Consider the following 18192-nt stretch of genomic DNA (forward strand, 5'->3'; position numbering starts at 1 on the left):
TCTGGTACAGCATCAGAAGGCGGCTTGCTGTGATTTGGCTGAGAGCGGGCGGCCGCAAGACTGCTTGGAAGCCACCACGGGTCCTTGGTCTCCGGGTGCTGCACAAGACTGAAATCTTGTAAGAAATAGCGCGGCAGAACGGCACCCGTGAGGGCGCAAGTGCGGCTCGGAGTCGATAAGGCTTGAGCTGTGATAGGTTTTAGTACGCCGGTCAATGGGAATCCGCGGACTGGACGCATACCATATGGATTTCTTGCTAGCTGACGTCTGAACCTGCTCTTTGAAATGGAGTTCGCTCTCAACTTGGGCTTACTAGATTTCTTGGTTTGTTTCTGCCAGGATGGGTCCATGAGAGGTGAGATTGGTAATGACCCAGCAGGTGTGTCAATTGTTCTGCTTTGCTCATTGATCTTCAACCCCGTTGAGCTTGGCAATGGTGTATTCGGTACGCCATTGCTATCCCCAGCGCCACTTGTGGCTGTCTCCGAATAGGCCCTGGATTGAAGATGTTCAATGTATCTGGCCCCGAATGCGCGTCGCAGCGCTGCAATTCTCTTCATAGCTGGGATATGCAATGTGAAGAACGCAAAAGCTCTGTGAGGCTCACTAAAATCAGATGTGTCTAGGGTCTCGGCGCCAGATTAAGCGAGAAAGAGCGTCGACGGGGCGCCGGCAAATTGGGCCGAACCCCACGAAAGCTCAAGCTCCTGGGAAGCTTTCAACGTCATCCCTCAAGCTCAGGCCTAGCCACAGCAACGTCTCTTGTCTTCGCCGCTTGGGCATTGACAACAGAAACAAAGTCATCCTTCGCCATGAATTGTCAAAGGGCGGCGTGGCGCGCTCTACGCGCTATTGAAGCCCCGGCAAGGCGCCAGTTCTCACAATTCCCTCCTGCGTCAAACACTAGACCACCCACAAGCTCGCTACCCATGCCGTACATCACAGAAGTAACAGTGCGTTTCGCCTTGCTTATCTTGACTTTGGTCGATTGTACTAATGGAACAGGCTGGAGGCTGGAGGACATGTTCGTTTCGGTTCAATCGCACGCTGAGATCATTCAACTGACAGAGGAGCAGCCGACATCTTCTCGAAACTACTACAGGTTCGCCAACCTCCTCGAACAAACCCGGAGATGCATCTAACAGCTCTTAGGAACGAATAATATGCCTCAATGGCCCGATAGACGATACAGTCTCCGCAGCCATTGTGGCACAGATGCTGTGGCTTGAATCAGACAACCCCGACAAGCCGATCACGATGTACATCAACTCGCCGGGCGGAGAGGTCAGCTCCGGGTTAGCCATCTACGACACCATGTCATATATCAAATCTCCCGTATCGACGGTCTGCGTCGGTGCAGCTGCCTCAATGGCTGCTATTCTCCTCATCGGAGGCGAGAAGGGCAAGAGGTATTCGCTACCACACAGTTCGGTCATGATACACCAGCCGCTGGGCGGCACGAAGGGACAGGCGTCGGACATATTAATCTATGCAAATCAAATACAGAGGATACGGGGCCAAGTGAACGACATTGTGCGCCGGCACCTAAACGAATCGTTCGGCTATGAGAAATACGACCTACAGGCGGTCAACGACATGATGGAACGCGACAAGTATCTGACCGCCCCGGAAGCGAAGGAAGCTGGCATTATCGATGAGATCCTACTTAAGCGACCTACTTCCGACGATAAATCCACTAATGGGGATGCCAAAAGTCTCAAGCCATGACCGACTGGGCATCAAAAGGAGGAAGGGCAGCCAAAGAGTCTAAATCGCTCATAGTCCACGGGATTCGCGGGCTCACTTGCAAGTCGGAATTCCGTGCTCTTTGTTCTCATACGACTATATCGGTTTAAAATGATGAAGATTGTCAATACTAGACGACACAAGAAAATAGACGGCGCAGATGTTCTCCGATATATCCGGATGGAAGAGACATGGTACTTGCTTGGGATGACAGCGCGTGTACTAATAGACCTGAGCGAGTCGGTGTGAGAGCAACGGCCAGCCAATAAGAGAGCTCCTATTTCATGAGGGGAGCTGCGGTATGGTGGGGTGTGGAGAGCTTGTTAGCTTAGTCCCTGCTGTAGCAAAGAAATTTGCCGGCCGACTTCGCCCAAATTTTCCTCAACTCCAGCTCTCTAGAGTGTGTCCCTGTGATTGTCCCTGTGATCTGGAACCCAAACAAGAAAACAAACCTAATAAGCCCCGGGCGTCCTGCGCCCTCTGAGTCACACTCCTCTCGAACAAACTCCTCGTTGCGATGCGGAGGTAGCGACTCGACCACAATTCCCCATTCGATAATCCAGTCAATTGATCAGTGTCCTGTCGTGCATCCCCCATCGAGATAATGTCTTTCCCAACCCTCCTCCGGGTCAAAGCCCCGAGGGCCCTGGCCTCTGGCCGCTTCTTGGCCACCAGGAGTCATGCGTATGTGCTCATAAACCCAATTGACCCGAATTGAAAACACGAAGACTCATGCATGACTGCTCTAGACGCCTCCTCTCTACGACGCCCGCACGCTATGCCGACGAACAGCTGAACAAAATCTCCGGCAAGATCACGCAGCCCAAGTCCCAGGGTGCCTCGCAGGCCATGCTCTACGCTACTGGTCTGTCCGAGGACGATATGAACAAGGCGCAGGTTGGCATTTCGTCTGTCTGGTTTGAGGGCAACCCATGCAACATGCACTTGATGGATCTGTCTGCAGAGATCAAAAAGTCCGTGGCAAAGGCCGGCCTGGTGCCATACCGCTTCAACACCATTGGTGTCTCGGATGGTATCAGCATGGGTACGACGGGCATGCGCTTCTCGCTCCAGAGCAGAGAGATCATTGCCGACAGTATTGAGACTGTCATGAACGGCCAATGGTACGACGCCAATGTCTCGATCCCTGGTTGCGACAAGAACATGCCTGGTGTGCTGATCGCCATGGGCCGTGTCAACCGCCCCAGCATCATGGTCTACGGTGGAACGATCAAACCCGGCTGCAGCTCGAAGGGCGAGTCGATTGACATTGTCTCTGCCTTCCAGGCTTACGGACAATACATCTCCGGAGAGATCACCGAGGAGGAGCGCTTCAACATTATCCGGAATGCCTGCCCTGGCAAGGGCGCCTGTGGTGGAATGTATACTGCCAACACCATGGCCAGCGCTATTGAGACTCTCGGTATGACCTTGCCTGGAAGCAGCAGCACGCCCGCCGACTCTGCCGCCAAGCTTGCGGAGTGCGCCACTGTCGGAGATGCTATCAAGAACCTCCTGAAGGAGGACATCAAGCCCAGGGACGTCATGACACGCCAGGCTTTCGAGGAGGCCATGATCGTCGTCAGCATTCTAGGCGGAAGCACCAACGCCGTGCTGCATCTGATTGCTATCGCGGACGCTGTCGGTATCAAGTTGACTGTCGACGACTTCCAGGCTGTGTCGGACCGCACCCCTCTATTAGCTGACCTGAAGCCATCTGGCAAGTATGTCTTTGAGGACTTGTACAAGATTGGCGGAACCCCAGCGCTGCTCAAGTTCCTCATCAAGGAGGGTCTGATCAAGGGCGAGGGCATCACCGCCACTGGCAAGACTATGAAGGAGAATCTCAAGAAGTTCGACGACTTCCCAGCTGACCAGCCCATCTTCCGCCCCCTGAGCAATCCTCTCAAGCCTACCGGCCACATCCAAATCCTCCGTGGCTCGTTGGCCCCAGGTGGATCCGTCGGCAAGATCACTGGTAAGGAGGGTCTGGTCTTCAAGGGCAAGGCGAGAGTCTATGACCAGGAAGATGACTTCATCGCCTCGCTTGAGAAAGGTGAACTGAAGAAGGGTGAGAAGACCGTCGTCATCATCCGATACGAGGGACCCAAGGGCGGTCCGGGCATGCCTGAGATGTTGAAGCCCAGCTCGGCCATTATGGGAGCCGGTCTAGGCAAGGACGTCGCTCTCCTGACCGATGGGCGTTTCTCTGGAGGCAGCCACGGTTTCCTGATCGGCCATGTTGTTCCCGAGGCCATGGAGGGTGGTCCGATCGCATTGGTCAAGGATGGTGACCACATCGTCATTGACGCCGAGAGGCGTGTCGTTGATCTGGAGGTATCACAGGAGGAGCTGGACACCCGCAGGAAAGCATGGAAGGCGCCCCCGCCGAAAGCAACGAAGGGCACTCTAAGGAAATATGCTGCGCTGGTCAGCAACGCTAGCAAGGGTTGCGTGACTGATGGCCCGATTGCTTAAGCGTTTGGGATTGGCACGGTGGAAAGATGAGGTCTACTGTATATACCTGTTTGTTCTTTCAAGTTCTTGGGTCGGAAAACGGCGCAATGCAAATCGATTTGATATTGAAAGAGTCTTTACTCATCGCAAGCCATCTTGCGAGGACTTACGCTTGGGATACAATTCCACCCCCCCTTTTTTTTTGGTTGAGATCCTGTGTGAATCTGGGATGATTGCTCTAATAAAGCAGAAGGAATGAATTTCGCGCATCGCAAACCGCCCTGAAAGACATAGATCCTGACCCGCGCAATGCTGATACGCCTCGAAATGCCCTGCACCACTCTGCAGTTAACGTAGCTAAACATCTTCCCGCTGGCTGACAACGAAATTTCCATCTATTTCTTGCCCTTCCACGCCTTGACAAACGCTGCCTTGTCCTTCAGCGTCAGGCCGACCCTCTTGTTTCTCCCCAGCCGGGCCAACGCCTCCGCTATCCTGTCCAGGACGCGCTGCTCCTCCTCCGTGACGTCCGAGCCCGCCGACTCCGCGCCCAGGATGCTCGGCACGTGGTCCACGTGCGCGCTGACGCCGTTCGTCGTCGCCTTGGACGTGTTGAGCGTGCCCTCGGCGATGCGGACGCGGATGCAGTGCGTCGGGCGGCTGAGCAGCTTCCACAGGAAGCTGCCGTACGCGCCGGGGACGGGGGTGGTGATGTCGGGCGGCGTGTAGCGCATGCTGACGGGGAAGATCTTGACGTCCGCGGGCACGGCCAGCAGGCTGGGGCTGAAGGGCAGGACGCCCTTGCCGTTGGTGGTGCCGCACTCGGGGAAGACGGCGACCACGCGGTCCGGGTACTTGTCGAGCAGGGCGCGGAGGTCGGTCAGGTTGGAGGACGGGGCGGGGGCGAACTGCGCGGGGCTGAGGGCGAGCAGGACGGCGCGCAGCAGCGAGATGTGCTGGACCTTGCGGGAGCCCGGGAAGGAGACGGTGAAGACGGGGTCGAAGATGGCGGCGAGGTAGAGGGCGTCGATGGGGGAGGTGAAGCTGGCGGCGATGACGGACCGGGGGTGGGGGACGCGCTCCGGGGGCTGTTGGGACAGCGAGCCGCGCTTGACGCCGTCGATCTGCAGGTCTACCCACCAGATGCCCGGGATGCCCATGATGCCCCAGAGGAGCAATTTGCGGGCGACGACCGGCAGGGGCAGGTGGTGCAGGACGAGGAAGTAGGCCAGCACATAGGTGAGGAAGAAGGGCAGGCGGAAGAGGAAGAGGAAGGTGTGCGGCAGCTTCGAGAGGGCGGAGGACGGCGTCTTGATGGGGATGAACGGCGATATGCCGGAGCCTGTTCGTTTGCCTTGTCAGTCACATTGATCATGCATGATGAAGCTATACGTCGGGTAGCAGAGGGGACAGATGGACAGACCTCTATCGCGGAACTGGGAGAACTTCTCCATCGTGTAAGTACCAAATATGCGACGATATCGAGTTACAAAAGAGGTTGAAGATCAGTTGGTTTCAGAGTGACGGAGACATCGGATCAGAGGGACAAAGACGGCTGGACGACGACGCCATTCAACATGCAAGTCGGAGGCGATAGGAACAACACAGCGGCCAAGATTGTGTCGTGAGCCTTAAAACCGGAGAATCACTCCACCGGTTTGCTGAGCGTTAGGTGAGGTGAAGTGGGCCAGCAGCAGATACCTCACTGACTGATGTTGCGACAATTGGAAGATGTCAGCACGACCAATTGTCAAAAGCAACCACAAAGCGGCCAGAGAGCATCAGCCAAAAAAAAAGTATCGAGGTATGGCAGCCAGGCTCAGCAGTCAGCCAGAAAGCATGTGAAAATGTGGTTGGTGGCGGGTAAGTGCGCATCCTTCAGCCACAGAATCCCAGGGCAGCCCAGCGAGTCAGGCTGCGCCTTGATAACGTTACCTCCTAATGTACTAATACACTTCATGCAGCTGCACCTACACCTGCACCTGCAATTATGTCAGCAAGCCCGTTTCACGATACGGTAACTGTGCGATTCGCGTGTTCCTCTGCATTCGTCCCAATCGTGTGGCACATCACTTCATGTCTTTACGCAGCCGGGTGTCATCATGATGCCGTCTTCTGCTCCTCAGGGACCTGTCCGTCCTGTAATTGCATTCTGCCATTCTGAAGAGCCAAGATTCACATGCCTGGCTTCTACTGTATGTTAATGGATCGGCGCTTGTTTCCAGTCGAACTATCCACGTAGAACTAAATATAGGTTGTACAGTTATTCAAGAACTCCAAACTCCAAGATAGATAGCGAATGATCATCTAAGAATGCGACGAGATTCCCTGAAGTTCAGTGTTCAGCCATAAGATCACGGCATTTGTGTAGGTATGATTAGGTATCTACCGACCTCTGCCACTGGAGATCAATGCCTTCGCGAAGCAGTGCTGTGCGGTATGCTCCGGGCTTCTCAAGACCCCACAACGCCGGACATGACAGGCGGAGGTGGAGTGTCCCGGGCCCCTGTGCCCTGTGCCCTGTGCCGGGTTGCTGTTGGTTGCCACGCAGGTGCAGGTGGGTGTGTGTTATGTAACCCACTTACAAGAATACGGTGGTGGTGCGTGCGTCCTTTAGTCCACGCCCAAACAAGCACAAGTCGCAAAGTAAACAAACCCGCTCCCCGATGATGCACGACAACGATCCAACCTACGCCTGATTGGGACTACGACTCCCTTCCTCGCCGCCAATGCCATACAGTATCTAACATTTCAGTCATCTTCAACTCCCAAGACACGCCTTCATAGTGCCTCTGTCCGCCTCGTCGCCCTCCGGAGCGTCGCTCCTCGCTTGTTATTTCCTTCTGCATCTCGTTCCTCGCTTTCGTATTCTTAGCATGGATAGCAATTCGGAGAACGCGGTACGTGTAACTTCTTGCATTGCCCCCAATCACCGGGTCTCGTGGTCTCGAGACATCGACTATTTCAGAGTATGGACGATCATTTGCTGACAGTCTCATCGCGACAGCAGGGCTTCCGCGCGTCTGGCCTGCGTCCTCCAAGTCGATACCCTACCGCTGCCACCAGCGTCAATACTGGTCTTCACGAAATGACCGAATCCCAGAGCAACGCCAGGCCACCACCATCAATGCTCCCACCGTCTCAGTCAGGCCTCAAACGGCCGCAGCCAGTATCATGTGCGAACCCCAAGAATGTCTCAAAAGGGAACAACGAAGGCGACGGTTACTGACATGACGTGTGGAACAGTGCCTCAACCGGAACCCAAACGAAAGCTACTCAAAGACAGAGCTCTTGAATATCCGGACAAGACACTTGCAGCCGTTACTCCAGCTCCAAAGTCCATGGCCAAAGGCGTTTCCCTTCAGTCAATGGTAGGTTGTTTGTTGCTTCCTCCTTTGCGCCACATGTCTTCCTCTTAGGTTCTTGCCATTTCACGTTTGACTCCATACATTGCCTGCCACTTCGACCGGCTTGGTTTTGTGTCTATGCTATAGCTCTTATCATGGTACATAAAGATACCGTGGTCGGTCGCTCATATTGTTGGCTTGTCGGCTGTGTTTCAATTTACATGTTGCATCTTATCATGGTCAAGAAGCTTCCGGCGGAAGCGATCATGGACGCATACACAACGCCTTCAGCAACTTTCTGCTCTACGCCTTCATACGATTCGGCCTCTTGCTCAAGCAGTCTCGAATTCCAGCCGCTAATGGTCGAGCCATCGCCCTGGAAGCGGTTCGTCCTGTGGGCTCGCAAAAACGCCCTTTGCTATGGAACCTCAATCGCGACTTATGGACCGCATGTCAAAGTTTGTTGTGTTCCTGCCGTCGCATCTCGAATCGCGACAAGCCGTTATCTATTTCCGAAAAATCTCATCAAATCATACAATCACAACTTGTTGCTAACATGACTTCTTCCCAGATGAAACATCCTTCGACTGCCGCTCCACATTCCCGGCATGCGTCCACAAACAGCTTCTCTACAAGCGTTGGTCCGAACGGGGGTCGACCGCCGTCATCCATGGGATTCCCACGACCCAAAACTTCGATGTCCAACCAGCCCACCGGCATCCGAGGTCGCTCAAATACCACTCGATCCCGACCGAATACCGCTATGGGCAATCATATGACGGACGAGGAAGCTACAACAGGGAGACAGCAGAATTGTATGATGCCACCATCTTCTTTCCGCCATTCAACCCAGTCAAGTCATCATTCTCTGCATTCTAGAAAGCTTCGTAATGCTGCATCTTTACAGAGTCTAGACTCTCAACACCTGGCACCAAGAAGCAGGGACTCTTCTCTCAGCGTCTGGATGCAAGGGTTGAACATCAAAGACGATAATCAGACCAGTACATCCCCCACAAGAAATCAAGTGGTTTCAAACTCTCAAGATCGTACAACGGCCCATTCTCGCCCGTCGAATGGTCGCCTAGAGCACGTCACCCTCAGACATGGAAACAGGAGTGAGAACGGACCACAAACCCTTGTCCGTACAAAGGAATCTCAGGCCGGCTCAGTAGCTCGGCCGGGGACTCCTCCTCACACTGCGCAACATGTTCTGGCAATGATGGAAGAGTTTGGGGACGTGCTTGCGTCAGCGGCCAAGACCCCGAGATCTCCTACCAAATCTCCTTCTATAAGTCTGTCATTCCTAACCAAAGAGTCTAACACACGCACCTTCACAGCATGGGATGTTGACGAGCGCCTCTCCGAACTCGATACCCAGTTCAAGGTCATGAAGGAGGTCATGAATACATCTCTCTCTGACAGGACAGCCATGGATGAAGCGATCAGACTAGCCAAGACAAGAGGTAGGCCCAATACAGGATCAATCTTTGGAATCCGTTCAGTTAGTACTAACTATTTCCAGCAAACGATCTTGAACGAGAACGGGATCAGCTTAGCGAGAGAAATTCAATGCAGCAGTCAGAAATGACAGAGTTGAAAATGCAGATTCAACAACTAACCCTAAATCTTGAGACAGAAAGGAGACAGTTCCGGTTCGATCTTGAAGACAAGTCCCGGGATCATCGCACCGAGCTCGATCAGCTCCGGAGAGAATTGAAGGATGAAACGGAACGACAACAGCGTGACCACAGAGAGGCCCTCGAAGCATTGGAGCGGCATTATCGAGCCGAGGTCGAGGATGAGCGGAGCCAGAGGTCGAGGGAAGTTGATGAGCTTAGAGCAAAGCTTGGTTCCGAACAACAAGGCTTGAATGTGGCTTTGCAGGCCAAAGATCGAGAAATGGACCAGCTAAGAGCACAGATGGAAGACCTCAAGGGTGATCTTGACCGCGAACACACGTTGAAGAATAGCTTGCAGAAGCGGATTGCTGAAATCACAACATTGAACATGGAGCTGGAAGATCGCTTGCGCGCATCAAAGGCAAAGGTCGAGTTTCTCGAATCAGACAGCAAGGCCCAATCTGACTCCTATGCCGACATGGAGGCTAGGATGCAGGATGCTGTCCATGCTGCTGAGGAGGCGCGGCAGAAGCTCATCAAGGAGGAGACCGAGCGGCGAGCTCTCTTCAACAAATATCAAGAGCTCAAGGGCAATATCAGGGTTATGTGCCGTGTTCGCCCGGCTCTTGGCTCATCCGAGGGCGAGGAAGCAAGAATTATGTTTCCAGATGAGAAGACGTCAGCTCAGATTGACATCATGGGCCCGGAGGAGAAGACCAGCCTTGGAGTTGTTTCCCGCAAACCATTCCCCTTCGAGTTTGACCGGGTTTTTGCTCCGAATGTGCAGAATGAAGAGGTGTTTGGGGAAATTTCGCAGCTCGTCCAAAGTGCCCTTGATGGGTACAACGTGTGCATCTTCTGCTACGGCCAAACAGGCTCGGGCAAGACATTTACCATGTCCTCGCCCGATGGAATGATCCCTCGCGCGACGCAGATGATCTACGAGACAGTAACCAAGCTGAAGGAGAAGTCCTGGACCTACACGATGGAGGGCAGCTTCGTCGAGGTGTACAATGAAGAGCTCCACGACCTACTCACCCCTGCGAGAGATGTTGATGCAAAGAAGAAGCTCGAGATCCGCCACGACGAGGCTCGGAAGTCAACTACCGTTATTAACTGCAAGAGTGTCATCCTCGACTCGGCCCACACCGTGGAGACAATGCTTCAACAGGCCCAGAACAATCGGTCTGTCGCCGCCACCAAAGCGAACGAACGGTCATCACGGTCGCATAGCGTCTTCATCCTCAAGCTCGTGGGTGAGAACAGTGCTACACATGAGCGCTGCGAGGGTACGCTGAATCTGGTGGATCTTGCCGGTTCGGAACGGTTGAAACACTCCCAGGCTGAGGGCGAGCGCATGAAGGAAACCCAGAGCATCAACAAGAGTCTGACATGCCTTGGTGATGTGATTGAAGCCCTCGGCAGGGGCTCAGGTCACATTCCTTACCGCAACTCAAAGTTGACGTACCTGCTTCAGTACTCTCTGGGTGGCAACTCCAAGACCCTCATGTTTGTCATGGTCAGCCCGCTAGAGGCCCATCTAAAGGAGACCTTGACCAGCTTGCGGTTCGCCACAAAGGTAAGTTCTGCTCGATCGCATTAACACGGGAAATGAAATCCTAACTAGAAACCTTATAGGTTCACAATACCCATATTGGGACAGCAAAGTCGACGAAGAAGTTGAAGGATTGAGTTAGTGACTCATGAGCGGTCGGACGAGGTTTGCGTTGCAATGCTTCAATCAATGTACGGCGTGCTTTGAAGATGATACCGCAAATATTGTCTTATACGGTTCTGGTACACATTTGGCGTTTTGGATGGCGTCTCTGTTTGGTAGTAGAATAGGCATGATGAGCATGATGCTACTGCTACATAACTACTGTTGGAGTTTACATGATGAGCCCGCGTCTGTCGGGCTCTATTTAGTATCTGTACAGGCAGACACAAATCAATATAAATCATCTCGATATTTTGGTTGCTAAACGATGAACGAGGGAAGCTGCGATGTATCCTCAAATGTAAGGCAGATGGCGTTTGCCTCGGGAAGCAACGAGGACCTTTGATGTTGGCAGCCCCGGGGCCACCTACCCCGGCCTTCTAGCAGCTCTAAGCCTCCATTTAGCGCCAACACAGGCACTTCACATGGATCCTAAACACCAACAACATGAACAACTTCGGATGATTGTTTCGCATTTCATTTGATCGCCCTCCTCTTAATCTCATGCCTTGACTGTTCAGTATCTCGTTCTCTTTTGATGTTTTCCAAATGCGACCAAGAGCCTCCGGGGTTGCCCAACAAACGAGCAGTAGCAGCTAAAGCCCGACGCGATATCCACAATGCCCGGCCTCGCCAACTCTCGATGGGCGCCTAGGTCAAGCTCCGTTCCCACCTCCGGCCGCCTCTCTACCACGGCCGCTCCCTCCTCGGCGCTCTCTTCCGCCACCGCTGCAGGCGCCACGGCCTCGGGACATGCCAATGGCGCCGCTGCCTACACGAATGGCTCCCGTTCTCCCGGCCCAGCCGCGGAGCTCATGCGCTATGCGAAGATCGTCCGCCGACTGAAGTGGAAGCTGCCGTACCTCGCCCACGGCTACCGACAAGCCACCCTCCGCCTGGACTATCCCACCGACGTCGACATTGCGCACCGGGGCGAGGCAGAGCTGATGTTCAAGCTCGACTTCTTCGAATACTACATGCTGCTGGAGCGCGCGCTGGTGCATCTCCTCGGCGTCTTTGGCATCACCGTCTCGCGAGACTTTGCAGAGCGGCATCTGCGCATGATGCTCGAGGAGCAGAGGCAGCAGGACATTCGCAACTACGGCGTTCTCCGTGGCAACATCAACGGCACCAGCAGGAGGAGCGAGCCGTCGCCGTGGAAGAACGGCGGCGGCGGCGGCAGCAGCAATCACAGGTACCACGCGAACGTGCTCGAGGCGCTCGACAATGCCGAGAACCCGCTGCACGAGGCGCTGGGCACGGGCGAGGTCCGCAGGCAGCTCGGCCGAGCTAAGGACTTACGCAACAGGTGGAAGAACGTGGACGACGTCGAGGACGCAAGTGCTGTGAACGGCAGCAGTGGCGGCGGCAGCAATACTCCTCAGCTGGCGAACGGTAAGGCGGCCACGCCGCTAGAGAGCTATGATCTCGAGCGAATTCTGGAGTCCATATTCGAGGGCTTCGATAGGGCCTTTGCAGTTGCTGAGCGACATGTCCTCGAGGAGCAACAGGCTGCTGCCAAGGCGGGCGACGCAGTGCCCATGGATTGGGGTTCTGAGGAGCAACAGTGGGAGTTCATGGTGGATGCAATGGATTGGGAGGCCGTCTAAGCATGACCATTGAAGTGCACTGGCATAACACTATGCAGTAACTTGGGTCTGGACGGTTTTTTTTTTTTTGATCCAGGCGTTTTGGGCGCACTTTTCTAGGATCAACCTCGTGGGCGCTGGAGCATCGCCTGGAGAAAGAGAAAACCTGTATTACCCTAGAGCCTCTCAGGACTGGCAATGGCATCAGTAGATGAGCATTGATAGATACACTACCTATAATATTGACATCGAGAATGTTTTCTCTCTAGGTCGAGCCGCCTCGCCCGCTTGTTGACATCAACAGTGTAGCCCCACCGATAACATGACCGCGCTGTGGGTATTCGGTCGGGGAGTTTTTCTAACTCAACAAAATTTTGAACACACAATGTCAGAACCATCCACCCTTCAGTCTTCGGACAGACAATGCCAGCGGACTTCGACAAGCAGCAATATTGGCACGAACGCTTCACCACCGAGACTTCGTTCGAGTGGCTAACACCGTCCACAACCTTTGTCTCGCTCTTGGAGCCTTACCTCAATGGTCTTGCCAAATCCGCCCAGATATTACACTTGGGCTTTGGCACAAGCGATCTCCAGACTCATCTACGTTCACGCGGGTTTCTGAACGTGACGAATGTAGACTATGAACCTCTTGCTATCGAGCGCGGCCGGGAGGCTGAACAAAGGGCGTTTGGCGATGTACGGATGACATATATGGTTGCGGATGTCACGCAGCTAAGCCTACCACGGCAGTTTGATCTCGTCATTGACAAGAGCACGGTCGACGCGGTCTCGTGTGCTGGGGGAGAGGCGCTGTTACGTATGGCACGTGGAGTGCATAGGTGCTTGGCGCATGGTGGAATCTGGATCTCGCTGAGTTACTCAACCTCACGATTTGCTGTGGACGGCCTACCTTTTAATGTTGAGGTCATCGAGAAGATACCCACACCCAAGATCAAGCCTAGTGATCCAGACGTGTTTCACTGCTGCTATCTTGTCCGGCCATGATGATTGTATGCTATCCAGGTGAATACGCCGTATCGTACGATGCCAATTCCAAGATTGGCCAATCATTGATATACATTCAAGAAGATACATATAATGGCAGTCTTGTATGAGAAATAGGATCTTTAGTAAGGAGGTACTGGTGATATTATGGGTTCGTTCACACAGATTTATTCAACGACGGCGAATCTTTGATCATCACTTGGTTGTCTAAAACCTAGATCACACATAATTACAAACATGATAAGTACATGAAAATTCAACATTTAAGAACATGTACGATCTCGAATTTAGACAGATTCAGCATATCATCGTATATAAGTCCCCTGGAGATGTTATGATATCCAAACCATATGTTTCTGACCCTACGAGGTTTCACGCGCGGGATTCGGAGAATCATGTTTGTACTTCAGGTAGATGTGCTTTGGTACAGCTTTCTGCTTCTATCGCTCAACTCCGTTGGATGTTTCAAGAGCCCGGCTCGAGATCGGTCGACCCCCGCCCATAGAGGTGGCCGCGGTAGTTGCAGAGGCGTCCAGGGGTCTCGGGCAGCATCACCTCGGAAGAACTCGTCTAACGGGCATGTAGCACCAGTGGTTTTGTCGTCTATATTTGGTGTCAGAGGAGTTGCACTTTTACTTCAAAATTTGTTCAGCTCACGGAGCCTCAGTCTCTCCTCACTCAGCCGCCTTGAAGACTTTGAAGACGTCTGTCTAGCAGTCGCCGTGCTAATTCTCACCAGTGTCATTGATGGTATCCTGTAAGAGGAGTGGGTGCTTTCTTTGCTCAGATGTAGCTCCCAATTATAAGGGCACGATGATTAGGATCCATCTCAACATACTTATACCTATAGGGTTTCACAATTGCTCAAAGACAAGGTCAACGGGCGAGGCTCACAGTTTTTGGGCTCTGATAAAATTCCCGGTTCATGAGAACGAAATAGCCGGGTATGCTTGAATATTACAATGGCCGGGTAGGGTCAGGTTGTAGAAATTAGTAATAAGAGGTTCATCTCAGGCGCAGAACAGCCAGCAAAAAAAGTAGAAGATAATGCCTTGTCGGTGGGGCTAATAAACATGTACTCCAATTACGAGTTTATGCTCAGGGACACTCGGTAAGTCAAGTGGAAGTCCCGGTGCTGCAAGGCAGATTTCGTACAACAGGGCGGCGTCACGTGGCAGTCACTTTTTCAAACTCTCCGGTTGAACACCTCAGAGAACCCGGTTGGATTGACCAATCACAATCATTGCGGCTTCGAGAAAGAGAACACCTCTTCTATGCTATCCCTGGTTGCAACTTTGACAATCAGACGGTGAAGAGCATCGGTCTCCATGATTATACTCCATCAGCACAACTCCATACTGCTCACACCGAGCGCTTGCACAACGGGATCGTAGACCTTTTGCCGCTGACTCTGTGACGGCCCATGCCCTCTAACTTCTTTTGAAACTCCCACACCCACATCTACACCCCTGTCTTAGAGAGGTGCCGCAGATACGTTCGGCGTGTGCACAGATACCGTTATCACATCACAGGGCCACTATCATCCCCAAGTACTGACTGGTCAGTGGATGCGGACAGGAACACAGGGGTCCTTGCTATCTTACTAAGAATCCCGATTTATCGTTCCTCTTCATTATGCCCGGCCAAGCGGATTATGTCTTCCCATTTGAAAATGGCGGGTTTGAAGAGAATCTCCCTCAAGATCTCAACCTAGATTTCGACCTTGGCTATTTACCGGATGCCAATTATTCGCTCGCAACAAATGACCTAAGCCTAGATATACAATACCAAAGAAACGTTCAGAGTGTGGACGATTTTCAAGACCCAAACGTTTTCCTAGGCCCAAATTTCGGATTCCATGAACTTTCGACGTACCCAGATGGCGAAGCTTTGGTCGAGAATCTATTTCCTGACCAGGATAATACCCTGCCCCAAATTGACTTCAACCAAGCCGGGACCTGGATAATAGAAAACGATAATAGCTATATCCAGAATACTGTGCGGATGTCAAACCCGTCGAATGGGGCTAATAATAATGATTTCGCAAGTCTCGATGCCCTTTGCAGCATATTTGAACCAGAAAACCAGTATGGTGCCGTACCTTCGCGCGAAAATCTCTTTCACACTCCTCGAAACGCATCGACTTCCTCCAACGCAACATTCCCGAAAGTCATGACACCGGCATCCTCAGACAAGGGATCTAGCAGTTGTTGTCAGCCAACTCTGAACACAGAAATGTGTTGTGATCCTGAAAATGAACCCAACTCAGCTACCTTCAACCGGGACTATGTTGTCGTGGACATTCCAATGGCAAATATGAACTACAGCCCCAAGGCGGACGACAATGTTGGCACCATGAATATTGGTGCAAAGAAGAGAGGCAAACTTAGCAGTGCCCAGAAAAACAAAATTAATGCAGTGCGGAAGATGTCGGCCTGTATTCGGTGTCAAATGATGAGAGAATCAGTGGGTCGATCTATCTTTCGCCATATGCTTTCCTCGTTGCTTACACGCACCCTAGTGTGATGAATGTGATGAAGACGATGCCTACAGACCGTGTCGAAATTGCATTCTCGTTGCGGCCACAGCCAAAATATGGAGGTCACCTTGCTTCAGAGGAAGAATCAGTGATGCGGTCCTATTCCGAACCGGTAAGTTTCAATGATTCGCCACCCTTTGGTGCAGAAAGCCAACAAATTATAGGCTGGGTAAGTCTTCCTAACGGAGTCCGAGATATCAAAGAGTGGACTTCGAATAGCAAAGTACATATCGAATTTTACAGCTCGGGACTGGCGTATCAAGACTTTCCAATGAAGAGAAACAAAACGATTAAAATCACTTGCCAGGAGTTTAGGCCATTACCAGGCGATGGCACTGAAAGGAAGTGGAATGATGGCCAGTCGGTTGTCCGCATACCTTCGTATGCTATTGCCAAAAACCACTACTCTCCAACAAGGAAAGCATTGGAGACTTACTTCAATGAGAACAGGGATTCGTTCCTCGAAGAGCTAGACATCAATCAAGATGAATTAGTGAAACTGACCTTGAAAGAAGCTAGGAGACACGCGAATCGGGTAAGTCACCAAATTAAGCGATCTCGACAGCCTTTCACTAATTCTAGAAACAGTCAGAGATGCTATATCACGCTCTCGACATCTGTATTCTCGCTAAGCTTTGTTCCACGACTCTAAAGATCCCTGATGATGGGCGAGCTGAAAGTCTTGGCATACCTCGGATTGTTGACCCTGCCGGGTGGCGACATTACGGACGACGCCCTACTCCAGTTATGCTTGATGCACAAATTGCCACCATTTGGATGGGCATCATGGGCAAAGCGCGTAAGAGGCTCTTATCCGAACTCAAGAAAAAGATACTTGGTAGGAAAAGGGAGAATTGGTACATCATCTACCTAACAACATTTATCATATTATGGAACCTGGAATATATCTATGAGCATCAAAAAGAACGGGTTGACCTTTTTTCTAAAAAGGTAATCTTATCTTGCAACGTGTTCGGGACATCTTTCGAGAGACTGACTTGTTTCCAGCACCCTCGTCAATCATTCCCTCACCTCTGCTTTGCCATGATGGACCAATGGAGGGTAGCAGCAGAAAACATACTGGCACATTTCCATACAATATCTCAAGGAAACATACCCTTTTCCATCAACTGGGATGAGAATGAGGCTCAGCGTATAGCAAATGTGGACGCCAAGGCGGTGGAGTATCTTAACAAAGTCCGGGCAATTCTTGACGAACGAGGTATTTGCTTACCCCCACATGCACCCTTCTTTTTTTTTTATTTTCTCTGTTGTGTGACCCTCCTAAACTTGAGCAGGAGATTACTTGTGCCAAGCCGCCCAAGAGCCTCCTGGAACGCCATTGGTGTGGATTTCGTCACTGTTCTTCCCCAATACAACTACCTGAAGGAACTTCAACGATGATCCCAGCTCTAGTTTGCATCGCGAAAGACAACATTTTCCCAGATGAGACAATCGTGCCAGACATTTCGCAATCTATTCGACACCTCCTATATACCTGCTAATGCACCTCCCACACAACCATCCCGCGCTTAGAAGCTTTTCGTACAGAAACAAGTCACGGCTAACCAATCGAAATCCCTGTTCTTATCTGGTGCCGTAATCCAAGTCATGGGCTTGGGGAAGTCTTTACGTGGGAATTACATCTCCTTGAATTATTGGCTCAAATCGTCACATTAGCCCAGAACGATGCTCCAGTGATCGGGTTGCGCGGCTTCAATCGTTGCTGCACAACAAAGCGGGGTTCCACCTATCATGAACTTCGTCTGAGAAGCCTCATTTGATGGCGAACGGGCTGCAGACTGCATTTAAGGCTGGTTCCGGTGTTATTGGGTGAGAGACGTCTCCTATTTGCTGGGGAAGGTAGGTCCGGGTATCAGAGGCTCATAAGTGTGAGGCGTTTGCCGATATGGACGGGCGATGCGGCTCAAAATTCGACTAGGAGGTGAGAAGAGCGGACTGTCTACAAAAAGGAGATGGTGCGAAAATGTCCTAGCAACGTGCCGCCAGAGGACCTACGCAGGATTACTATCACAAATCAGTCTCCTCTTAAATATTGAGCAGTGTATCATGGCACCAATCGCTACCTCTGACCTCATCGAGGTAGACTACTATCCTGTGGGTGCAACGAAGAAATTCTCAGGGCTCACTGGGCCACCCATTCGAGCCC

General features: G+C 52.2%; 5 protein-coding genes across 5 annotated transcripts; 4 read left to right on the forward strand and 1 right to left on the reverse strand.

Moving 5' to 3' along the window:
• Positions 1-1257: 1257 nt before the first annotated feature.
• UCRPA7_8412 (putative atp-dependent clp protease proteolytic subunit protein) lies at positions 1258-1728 on the forward strand (the record flags this gene model as incomplete). Its single annotated transcript, XM_007920925.1, has 1 exon — positions 1258-1728. The coding sequence occupies one exon, from the start codon at positions 1258-1260 to the stop codon at positions 1726-1728; it is 471 nt and encodes a 156-aa protein (XP_007919116.1).
• A 622-nt stretch (positions 1729-2350) lies between these two features.
• UCRPA7_8413 (putative dihydroxy-acid dehydratase protein) lies at positions 2351-4224 on the forward strand (the record flags this gene model as incomplete). The annotated part of the gene is made up of 2 exons (XM_007920926.1): positions 2351-2430; positions 2496-4224. 2 exons carry the CDS (start codon positions 2351-2353, stop codon positions 4222-4224), a joined length of 1809 nt encoding a protein of 602 aa, XP_007919117.1.
• Positions 4225-4598: 374 nt separating this feature from the next.
• UCRPA7_8414 (putative acyltransferase-like protein) lies at positions 4599-5657 on the reverse strand (the record flags this gene model as incomplete). Its single annotated transcript, XM_007920927.1, has 2 exons — positions 4599-5545; positions 5627-5657. 2 exons carry the CDS (start codon positions 5655-5657, stop codon positions 4599-4601), a joined length of 978 nt encoding a protein of 325 aa, XP_007919118.1.
• A 3109-nt stretch (positions 5658-8766) lies between these two features.
• UCRPA7_8415 (putative kar3 protein) lies at positions 8767-10861 on the forward strand (the record flags this gene model as incomplete). Its single annotated transcript, XM_007920928.1, has 3 exons — positions 8767-9013; positions 9073-10748; positions 10808-10861. The coding sequence occupies 3 exons, from the start codon at positions 8767-8769 to the stop codon at positions 10859-10861; spliced, it is 1977 nt and encodes a 658-aa protein (XP_007919119.1).
• Positions 10862-11506: 645 nt separating this feature from the next.
• UCRPA7_8416 (putative fungal specific transcription factor protein) lies at positions 11507-12496 on the forward strand (the record flags this gene model as incomplete). Its single annotated transcript, XM_007920929.1, has 1 exon — positions 11507-12496. The coding sequence occupies one exon, from the start codon at positions 11507-11509 to the stop codon at positions 12494-12496; it is 990 nt and encodes a 329-aa protein (XP_007919120.1).
• Positions 12497-18192: the final 5696 nt, after the last annotated feature.

This window comes from Phaeoacremonium minimum, assembly GCF_000392275.1.
Source record: "Phaeoacremonium minimum UCRPA7 unplaced genomic scaffold PA7_03_scaffold_592, whole genome shotgun sequence".
NCBI classification, from domain to species: domain Eukaryota; kingdom Fungi; phylum Ascomycota; class Sordariomycetes; order Togniniales; family Togniniaceae; genus Phaeoacremonium; species Phaeoacremonium minimum.